This window comes from Nuphar pumila, chromosome 6, assembly GCF_984573655.1.
Source record: "Nuphar pumila chromosome 6, dmNupPumi1.hap1.1, whole genome shotgun sequence".
In the NCBI taxonomy this organism is placed as follows: domain Eukaryota; kingdom Viridiplantae; phylum Streptophyta; class Magnoliopsida; order Nymphaeales; family Nymphaeaceae; genus Nuphar; species Nuphar pumila.
Genome location: NC_143254.1, coordinates 33,244,748 through 33,256,438, shown reverse-complemented (window position 1 = coordinate 33,256,438; position 11,691 = coordinate 33,244,748). Strand labels below are relative to the sequence as shown.

General features: G+C 37.5%; 1 protein-coding gene across 1 annotated transcript in view; it reads right to left on the bottom strand.

Moving 5' to 3' along the window:
* Nucleotides 1-254: 254 nt before the first annotated feature.
* The window catches only part of LOC149834579 (dolichol-phosphate mannosyltransferase subunit 1-like), a 35,619-nt gene continuing 24,182 nt past the window's right edge, over nt 255-11,691 (bottom strand). Inside the window, exons 3-9 of the mRNA XM_090011490.1 lie at nt 7,793-7,898; nt 7,684-7,717; nt 7,536-7,612; nt 7,387-7,412; nt 902-1,066; nt 710-824; nt 255-620 (exon numbers count right to left, since the gene is read on the bottom strand). Coding sequence (XP_089867616.1) covers nt 516-620; nt 710-824; nt 902-1,066; nt 7,387-7,412; nt 7,536-7,612; nt 7,684-7,717; nt 7,793-7,898 — 628 coding nt within the window. The 3' untranslated portion in view covers nt 255-515. The remainder of the gene's footprint in view (nt 621-709; nt 825-901; nt 1,067-7,386; nt 7,413-7,535; nt 7,613-7,683; nt 7,718-7,792; nt 7,899-11,691) is intronic.

Genomic DNA, 11,691 nt, shown 5'->3' with positions numbered 1-11,691 from the left:
TAAAATTTATTTTTTTTATTGCCAAGATTTTGCCAAAAATGCAAGATTTATAAAAAAAATCAATTTCTTGCAAGTTTTTTTGAGAAACGAAAAATTGCCGCTTAAAAGGTTTGTTACTATGATTCTACCTATCCTTCAATAGAAGGAATCAGGGGTCATTCAAGTTAACTAGGAAAAGCAAATATTTAGATTAACTATTCAGAACAGATATTGAAAATAATGCTGGAGCTACGTATGAACAACTGCAGTAGGTGGGAAAATAGCAGTATCATTGAAAAATGGCACAAAATGGACTACATTCAAAAAATTTCTTTACCACATTTCATGAACAATGTTATATGCCTAATGCCTAGAAATGAAGGCAAACATACATTTTTGTAAAAGCTATGGTCACCAAAACTTAGATCTGTTCCATGGAAATGCTGGGTATGAACTTTCAAACATGGAAACTTACCAAATAGCGATTTTGATGGTCACAAAATGACAGATAAGGAGCAAAGCTTGCCATACTAGTGTCATGTTGCAAAGAACAGATATACAAGTCCCTTCAGATACTCAACAATCTCAGACCCGCCAAGCTTTGAACTACCATATACCCTATCAACAAATGTAATTGGCACCTACAGATAAGAAAAACATACAGAAATGTCTTCATCAACCGCACTGTTGAGAACTGCCTTAGTTAATGCCATAAGATACTAATCACTACCTCTTCAATGCGGTAGCCTTTTCTGGAGGCTCGGACAATCATTTCCATTTGAAAAACATATCCTTTACTCACACAGGAAGTAATCAGATCTTCAAGAACTGATTTCCGATATAGCCTGGGACAAAAAGCATTAATCTCCAGGAGTGCAGGAAATAATTTACGATTAATTTGGTTACAATATGAGTATTATACCTGAAAGAACCTGTCAAATCTGAAACACCTGGCCAAAGAAAAGTCTGAGCAAGCACATTGGCTCCCCTACTAGTAAGTTTGCGCATGAACGTCCATCCATGCACACCACCACCCCTTACATACCGGGTTCCTGTAACAATACTTGCACAAGTCGCCATCTGCTTCCTGGAAAAACAAAATGAAAAGACAGATCAGTGAAGCTAACAAAAAAAAATCCAATAATTTTATAACAATGATGAATAAATAAATATATATTTATGGATAGAATTTGCGACCCACATGGGTAAGGAACTCCCTAGTTGGAACTCATGGGGGGAGGTTGTTTTGACCAAATCTGACCTCATGAATGTGTTCAATATGGTCAAAATAGTAGGAATCAACCCTTGAATCATAGTTGATTGATGTAAAATATGTTTTTTTTGTGGTTTGAAAATTTGGTACATTGTAGTGTTAAAATACATGTAATTCATATATATATATATATATATATATATATATATATATATATATATATATATATATATATATATATATATATATATATATATATATAATACCCGATAGGGGTATTTTTGTCATTTCACAAGTACCCGATAGGGGTACTTGTTTTTTTTATTTTATTTTTCTCTTTATTTTTTGTAAATCATATTTTTTTATTTTTTTTATTTTTGCTCACACAAAAGGGGCCCCACCATGTAGTCGATGGGGCCCCCAACGGTCACATTTGTGACCGTTGGGGGCTCCCAATGACTACATGGGGAGCCCCCTATGTGGCTCTCCTTTTAAGGCCTCTTGGCCCTTCCCCTCTCCTTCCCTTGTGTATAAATAGGGGTGAACCCCTCTTGTATTTTTCACTCTTGAGAGCTCTCTCTCTTTCAATAAGAGACATTTATATTTTTATACTGTGTTGTCTCTTGTGGGTTTGGGTATTAGCCCTTGTTGTTTGTTCATTAGTGGATGTTGTAAGTGCCTAGTGCACTCTTTGCTTTTCCGCATATTTCATTACATGGTATCATAGCCTTGTGTATGCTCTTCTTCTTAATATAGCTAGTTGTGTAGCTATATTTTTTTCTTGTTATATCTCTCTTCTTTTTATCCTCTTGTAAGTGATTATTATGGAAGGAGAACAAAAGATTGATCTCTCCTTCAAGCTCAATGGCTCCAACTACATGATGTGGGCCGCCGCCATGGAAAACAACTTCAAGGGGAAAAAGCTTTGGAGATACGTTATGGGCACTATTCCGGAACCGCAACTTCAACTAACTAAGATGGAAGGTGATCAAGAGAAAGCTCTTGAAGGAGATGCCCGCAACAAGGCCATTGAAGATCACCAATCTAAAATAGAAGATTGGGAAAGTAAGCATGCCAAGATTCTTGCTTGGTTCATGAACAATGTGGAGCTCAAGATTTGCGCCAACATTGCCAAATTTCGGATGGCAAATGAAGCATGGTTCTTCATGAAAGGTATGTTTACCCAAAAAGACCTTGCTCGTCAATTCTTTCTTCAAGAAAAAATCCGAACTATCAAGCAAGGAGAAATGAGTGTTAGGGACTACTTTAGCACTCTTGGCCCTCTATGGGATGAGCTATCTTTACTAGAACCAAAATGGGTTTCTAGTATAGATGTGGAATTAAGAAGAGAACAAATGGAAAAAGAACACTTTTTCCAATTTTTACATGGGCTTAGGCCCGAATATGAGCAAGTTAGATCCTCCCTCTTACATAGATCAAAGCCTCTTCCCTTGGAAGATGCCATAGCCGAAATATGCCAAGAAGAAACCCGTTTTGGCATGATTAAAGGAGAAGATGATGTCTTGGCCGTATCAAAACCCGGCAACCACATGAAAACTTACAAACCTCCACATTTTGGAAGACAAAATAACTATAATGGCAATTATAGAAAAGCCATTTGCCATCATTGTCAAGAACCGGGTCATATAAGACCTAATTGCCCTAAGTTGAATGAAGCACCGAAAAATAAGGTTGCTTCCGTTGAAGAAGCTACTCAAAAGAAAGAGGAAGCAATCAAAGGAAAGGACTCTTTTTCTCTTGCTCAACTATCGGAAGCACTACAAACTCTACTCAAGATTCCATCAACTTCGGGTGCCGCCGTAGCTTCCTCCTCTCCTCCAGGTATGTCATCTTGGATCCTTGACTCTGGAGCTTCCTTTCATATGACCCCTCTTGAAAATGAGTTTTCCGATTTATGTAATAATTATAAAAACTCCTATGTTTCAACTGCCGATGGTACATCTTTACAAGTAAAAAGTTTTTGAACCTTAAACTTTTCAAAAGATTTCTTTGTGCCAAACGTGAGAGTTGTACCTCAACTTAATTTAAATATCCTCTCTGTTGCTCAAATATGTGATCATGGATGTAAAATCTCCTTCTCAACTAAGGATTGCTCTATACAGGATCTCCGGTCCGGGAAGCTGATTGGGCAAGGCCATAGGAGGGGAGATCTCTATTACATGAGCAACTTGAAACTCCCCACTAACTCTTTTTGTAACCATGTCCAAGATAAAAATATTGATATTTGGCATCAAAGACTTGGACATCCAAGTTTCTAAAAAATGTACTCCTTTCCATTTGGAAAGAAATTTTATAATGAGAAACATTTTGTTTGCAAGAGTTGTATTTTTGGCAAAATGAAATCTACTCCTTTTCCAAACCGAACCTTTGTGTCCAAAAGACCTTTTGAGTTAGTCCATTCGGATGTTTGGGGTCCTTCTCCCGTCATGTCTAAAGGAGGGTACTCCTATTACGTCACTTTCATCGATGACTACACTAGGTATGTATGGATCTACTTTCTCAATTTAAAATCCGAAGTCTTTGACTTTTTCAAAAAAAATCATATGATACTTAAAAATCAGTTTTCAAGTAATATCTCTACTCTTAGATCTGATTCGGGTGGAGAATATTTATCAAATGAATTTCAAAACTATTTAGAAGTAAATGGAATTTGTCATCAAAGATCGTGTCCTAGGACTCCCCAACAAAACGGCTTGGCCGAAAGAAAGCATAGACACATCATGGAAACCACTAGGACACTCCTTATTTCCAAAGAAATTCCAAAGAATTTTTGGGTCGAAGCGGCCTTAACCTCAACTTACTTAATAAATATAATGATATCTTCATCCTTACAAAATACATCTCCATACGAATAACTATTTGAAAGAACACCCGACTTCAATAGATTAAGAGCCTTTGGATGTAAATGTTTTGTCCTTACTCATAAACGGGACAAATTATCTCCTAAAGCTATTGAATGCGTTTTCTTGGGTTATGGAGAAAATCAAAAGGGTTTTAGATGTTTTGACTTGAAAAATAACAAACTCTATGTATCCAAAGATGTAACATTTTTGGAAAATGAAAATGGTTTTGTGAAAACTAAAGATATTGATGAAAGTGAATATACTTTTTTATTTGATCTTCTATCTCAAGAAGATGAGACTCCTCAAGAAGAGGAAATCTCTAATGTGTCTTTAAATGACCTAGAGGAAATTCCTCTTGATAATGTTATAGATGAGAATAATAGACCAATCCAAACATATGTTAGGCGTGGTCAACATTCTCAGATGAGCGCCTTAGAAAAATACTCTCAAGGATCCAACATAGAAGAAACCTCTTTAAGGAGATCCAGTCGGATCTCCAATCCTCTTAATAGGTTTGTTTCCTATGAGTCCCTAACTCCAAGATATAGAGCATGCCTAATTGCGTTGCATTCATTTCATGAACCCTCACACTATAATGAGGCCAAAGATATTCCCCAATGGGTTGAAGCCATGAACTTAGAGCTTAGTGCTCTTGAAAAAGCAAAACTTGGGAAATAACTTCGTTACCCACTGGAAAGAAATCAATAGGATGTAGATGGGTCTTCAAAATTAAACCAAGAGTGATGGTTCATTAGAACGTTATAAAGCCCGGTTAGTAGCTAAAGGATATGCTCAGGAATATGGAATAGATTATGAAGAAACCTTCGCACCTGTTGCTAGAATGACTAGTGTTAGGACTCTTATTGCTATTGCGTCAGTGAAAAAATGGCCTATCTATCAACTCGATGTTAAGAATGCATTTCTAAATGGCGAATTAAATGAAGAAGTTTACATGGATCCCCCACCTGGAGTATGTATTGGTAAAAATAAGATTCTCAAACTTAAAAAGGCATTATATGGTTTAAAAAAAGCCCCAAAGGCTTGGCATGATAGATTTAGTAATGTAATGACAAGTTTGAATTTTCGTTCATGTTATACTGACACTGCTTTGTTTGTGAAAAGTGCAGGGTCTTCAGTAGTTATTTTACTACTTTATGTTGATGATACGATCATCACAGGAAGTGATGAGCAAGGCATTAATGATATTAAAAAGGTTTTGAAAGAAAATTTTAATATGTCTCACCTTGGTTTCTTAAGATATTTTTTAGGAATTGAAGTGGCGTACTCTCCTCGAGGGTACATTCTCTCTCAGATGAAACTTGTTGCTGACATTTGTTCCAAATCTGGTATCTCCGATGATAAGAAGACAGAAACCCCAGAAGTCATCAATGCAAAATTAAGGTTGGAAGATGGAACACCTCTCGAGGATCCTACTCCCTACCGGCAACTTGTTGGGTCTCTAACCTACTTATCCATCACACGACCAGACATTGCTCATGCCGTCCACTCTGTCAGTCAGTTTCAACATGCACCTACAACAGTGCACATGAGTGCAGTCTTAAGGATTGTCAGATATATCAAAAATACCATAACTAAGGGAGTTTTTCTTTCTTCTGCCTCGTCACTTGATTTAATTGCTTATACTGATGCAGATTGGGGAGGAAATCCCAATGACCGAGTCTCAACTACCGGATTTTGTGTTTTCTTAGGTGACTATGATTTCGTGGAGATGCAAGAAGCAACACAAAGTATCCTTGTCCTCGACGGAAGCAGAATATCGTGCTATGGCCACTACAACCATGGAACTTGTGTGGCTAAGAAGCCTCCTCAGTGATATGGGCATTGTCATCTCTACTCCTTCGAAGATGTGTTGCGACAACAAAAGCGCAATCTATATTGCAAGCAATCACACCTTCCATGAGCGTACTAAGCATATTGAGATGGACTGCCATTACGTTCGTGATGAATACCTAAGAGGAACTATAGCACTACCTTACGTCACATCAGAGTACCAGTTGGCGGACTTCTTCACTAAGGCTCTTGCGGCTCCTCGGTTTTTGTTTCTTCTTAACAAGCTTTAGGTTATATCCCCGTAAAGCTTGAGGGAGGGTGTTAAAATACATGTAATTCATATATATATATATAATACCCGATAGGGGTATTTTTGTCATTTCACAAGTACCCGATAGGGGTACTTGTTTTTCTTATTTTATTTTTCTCTTTATTTTTTGTAAATCATATTTTTTTATTTTTTTTATTTTTGCTCACACAAAAGGGGCCCCACCATGTAGTCGATGGGGCCCCCAACGGTCACATTTGTGACCGTTGGGGGCTCCCAACGACTACATGGGGAGCCCCCTATGTGGCTCTCCTTTTAAGGCCTCTTGGCCCTTCCCCTCTCCTTCCCTTGTGTATAAATAGGGGTGAACCCCTCTTGTATTTTTCACTCTTGAGAGCTCTTTCTCTTTCAATAAGAGACATTTATATTTTTATGTTGTGTTGTCTCTTGTGGGTTTGGGTATTAGCCCTTGTTGTTTGTTCATTAGTGGATGTTGTAAGTGCCTAGTGCACTCTTTGCTTTTCCGCATATTTCATTACATGCAGATCGTTGGTTTTTCAACCCTCGTAAAATCTGACATTTATGTCAGTAAAACATGATCCAAGGGTCACTTTCCACTGAACTTAATATGTAGAACACATCTAGAAGGTTAGATGTACAAAAAAAAGGGATACAATAAAAAATTACATTTTTCCACTAGGAGGTTTCTTACCAATGAGGATAGTAACCATTACTACATACACATACACATACACATACACATACACATACACATACACATACACATACACATACACATACACATACACATACACATACACATATATGGATTAATCTAACATTAAACTATAGTTGTATTTAACATTAGATGGATTCAACATTATAAATTGACTAAATACCCTTAAAAGAAGGGCATTTTTAAAAAAATGCATGGTTAATTTTTTAGTTCATAAAGGTAACTTGATAGATTCATAAAGTTACTTTTTTGGAAAAGGTGTTTGACCTTTTATTTCCCTCCAAGTTCAAAAGAGATAAAATGCCCAAAAAGTAACCATGCATTTTAAAAAATGTCATTCTTTTAAGGGTATTTTAGTCATTTTATAATGTTGAATCCATCTTATGTTAAATACTAGTTTAATGTTAGATTAACCTTATATATATATATAGAGAGAGAGAGAGTAAGAATTTACAAAATAAGGTATGAGGAGAAAGTCTAATCTCAATTAAAGAATTCATGACACAAGAACGGAATATATCATGCATATGCTGACCTGATGAAGCTTGGTAGATATTTAGGCTGTAGGAAAAGGAAACAGAAAACAAGGAGCTTCAGATGCCAATTTGATAAGCTTCTGAAATAGAGAACCAAACCACATTGTTTATGACTCTAAGTTGCAAATACATGGAAAAGAAAACTCACATGATGAGACAAATCAGCATCCATGATTACAACAAAATCCCCAGATGCAGACTTCAACCCATGAAAATAAGCAGTTCCTAACAACAATACAAGGTTAAGATACTAACTTTGGTCAACTCAATTGAGGATTAAATGATTAGAGCAATACCTAGCCCAAGCTTCCTTGGCCTTGGTCGTAATAACTAAAACAAGGAAAAGCTGGAAAGTTAATTATGCAACTCAAGGAACTTCAATTTGTGATGAGAATGTTTGAAAGCACTTGAAATATGGTCTTCACCATAAGCTTGCTGCAGCTGTCTTACCACATCTTGGGTACCATCAGGACTTCCATCATCCACAATAATTATTTCAAAATCAAAATCCCTGAAGAAAGAAGCAAAACAATTATTTCTATACACGGTGTTCATGCATGCCTAAAGCTTGAGAGATCATATATTTCTATTACAATTTCCATAGAAGACAGAATTTAGAAAAACATTCACAAAATTATAACCATTTCAGCAGAAACCAAGCAAGCAAATGCATGCATCACTGCAACAAAGAACACATGACATGTAATGTCGATGTAATAACAACTGTCAAGTGCTACAAGGCAATGCAACAAGAAAGTAGAAGCACTCCCTGCAAGATATCCTAACATCATAACCACTGTGAGGTGATGCACGGAAATGCAGCAAGAAAGTAAAAGCTTTCCTGCAAGATAGATACTCTTTTGGTTTTCATGCCAAATAATAACTAGATGACCCAAAGGTACATGGGCAAATACATCTTAATGTCACATGCTTCATGCACAGAAAAGTGGGTATTCATGTTGCACAGAAGTGTGATTTTACACATGAAAAAGAAGAGATAATGTCATACAAAGACATCCCACTATATATATATATATATACATATATTGGAGTTGAACACTAAAATGCAAGTGACCGAATCCCTCTTTGTAACCAATCACAAGAATACAACTATTATTGTTCTTATTTTTATCACATTGTTTTTCCCATTTTCATTTAATTTTTTATTTACATTGGTGTACGTATTCTATAATTTACTTTCTTTCCTTTCTCTCAGTCCACGAAACGTCCAACCCCCTCTCCCCCTTCACCCAATACATTTTCCTTTTTCTAATTTCCATTTTTGGTTAAAAGCAATATTCACATACTTGAGGTGGTCATACGTAATTTAGAACAATTACGTATGCCTACGTGTAATATTACTAATCACCTATTTAAATAGGTGATTAGGGTTAATGAAACACGAGCTCTCTCTCCTTCTCTTTTCTTTCTCTCTCTTTTCTTTTCTTCTTTTGTTCACGTTAAGTTCACCAATCTGGTAACGTCAACATGGTATCAGAGCGGGTCTCGCTTCTGGGATGACGCTGCTGCTGCTGCTGCCGTTGCTCGTGGATGCTGATGGTTGTGAAGGGTGAAGAAGTGGGTGATCGGCTCGTGAAAAAATTCTGATCGTGGATCGTGATCAGGTTGCTGGTCGTGAAAGGTGAAGAAGAAGTGGGAGATCGTGGATCGTGATCAGGTTGCTGCTTAGTGGAATGGGGCCTTGGCTACTTAGCATGATCAAGCTGCTGCCAGTCGTGAAGGGTGAAGTAGAAGTGGGTGTCGCTGATCATCGTGATCGGATCGTGGATTGAAAAAAAAAGGTATTTCTTTTCAGGGGCCTTGGCTGCTTAACGTGATCAGGCTCCTGCCAGTCGTGAAGGGTGAAGTAGAAGTGGGTGTCACTGATCATCGTGATCTGCTCGTGGATTAAAAAAAAGAGGTATTTTTTCCAGATTGTGTCTGATCATTGTGACACATAATGAGAAGCACGCAGATCTGAAGACTGCGATTGGATCTGAATGGTGTTGTCTTGATATTGTTTTTATCGTTGTTGAATGTTTGTGATCAGATCATTACCGTTGAAATTAAATGATGATCTGATCGCTATTCAGATCTAGAAGCAAACTGCGTAAGAGTCTCTTTGTTGAGCAGCAATATCTGAGTTATGGTTTTTTTTTTGTCTAGCTGTTCTTAGTGAGCAAGTTTTTTATTATCATGGCTCAGTCACATGCTCAAGATAATGACCAAAAAGAGAGGGTAGTCTGTGAATATAAAGCCTTTGCGAATCCATTTTCGTATGGATCTTCAGTTAAGCTAGATAATACTAATTATGCACGGTGGTCTCGCACCTTCATGATGTCGGTTTCGGGTCATAAAAAAAAACATGTTCTGTTGGAATTGGAGCCTACTAAAAGAACCAGAAAATATGTCACATGGGATGAAGACAATGACATTGTGATGTCATGGATAATAAATAGTGTACAGCCGCATATAGCCGATGGACTGATTTATTATACCTCAGCTAAACAAATGTGAGATAATCTTCGTGATACGTATTCTCATGAAACCAATGTGAGTCGTATTGTACAAGTTGAGCAGAAAATTTACCAGCTGCAGCAAGGAGAACAGACTTTGGCCCAATACTATGCTTTTGTTAAATCTGCCTTTAAGAGGCTGAATGCACACAGACCCTTATGCTACACCAAGCAAAAGACCCATCAGGAGCAGACTATGGTTGCCCGGTTCCTTACTGGGTTATCATCTGATTTTTCTGTTGCCAAAGTTCAAATGCTAACCGGGTTTGATGTTCCTACTCTTGCAGAAGCCTACAATCGTCTGAGTAGGCTTGTCATCACTCTTCCTCAGACTCAATCAGAATCACAGGCATAAGCTCTAGCTATCTCCTCAGGTCGTGGAAGAGGTACTTTCTTGAATTTTCGAGGTAGAGGTCTCGGTCGCAGTATAGGAGGAAGAGGAAGGCTTCAATGTACATATTGTGGTAAACTCGGACATCTTGAAGATAGGTGCTGGGATAAGACTGGTCGACCTCCTATTCCATCGCCCAAACCAAATGTGTCCAAGGCTCAAGTTGTTAAACTCGAGGCAGAGACTACCACTACATCCTCAAGCGATCCAGTTATCCTTAGTCGTGCAGAGTACGATGAATTGTTGTCTCACCGGCTTCCTATTTCGAGTGCTCCTATGCATGTTGTTGATGTTGCATGCTCTACAGATGATAGCCCGAGTTATCAAGGTAGTAGATGGATTATAGATTCAGGTGCCTCTAGACACCTATGTGGGACTCCCTATAATTTTTCGAAGTTACATATTATTGCTGAACCTCGCAATGTTATACTTGTGGATGGGAGGTATTCTCATGTTATAGGCCAAGGAAACATATTTATATCCCCCACACTTCAATTGACAAATGTCTGTCATCTTCTTTATTTCCTCAGAATTTACTGTCTGTCTGTCGTATTGCTAAGGAGCATAACTGTAGGGTGATTTTTTATCTTGTGTTGTATTTTTAAGGACTTGCTGACGGGGAATAGGATTGGTGGAGGACATGAGGAGGGTGGTGTCTACGAATTCTCTGTCTGAAACATCTTCTAGTTCCTATCAGTGGCATCTCCATCTTGGTCATGTTCCTTTGCCAAAGCTTCGTAGACTTATTACTCAGATTTCTAAGTCTGACTCATTCCAGTGTGACGCATGTCAATTCGGCAAACATCACAGAAGCTCCTTTCCATCTAGTCAGAGTCCAACGAGTCAAGGATTGTTTGAGATTTTGCATGCTGATGTATGGGGACCTAGCAGAGTTCCTAGTAGATCTCAGTGTCGTTATTACTTAGTTATTGTTGATGATTTTTCTAGATTGTCATGGGTTTCCTTAATAAAAGAAAGGCCAGAGGTTGCCTCCATTCTTATGTCTTTTGTCATTGAAATAAATACTCAGTTTCATTCTCTTGTCAAGATTATTCGTACTAATAATGCTCTTGAGTTCAAGTCAAATGAATTGTTACCTATGTCACATGGGTGCGGGTGCGACACGGGTGTGGCGCGATTTTAAAATTTTTGAACACGGGGACTCGGCTATATATATATATATATATATATATATATATATATATATATATATATATATATATATATATATATAATGCAAAGACACAACACAGTCACACAGCACAATCCACTGTTGTGCACTGTGACTGTGCATAACACAGCCTTTTTTATATATTTGTTTAAATAAAAAATATTAAAAAAACATTTTTTTTAGTTTTTCACCCTACAAATGGACATTTTATGACCGAGTCCAAAAC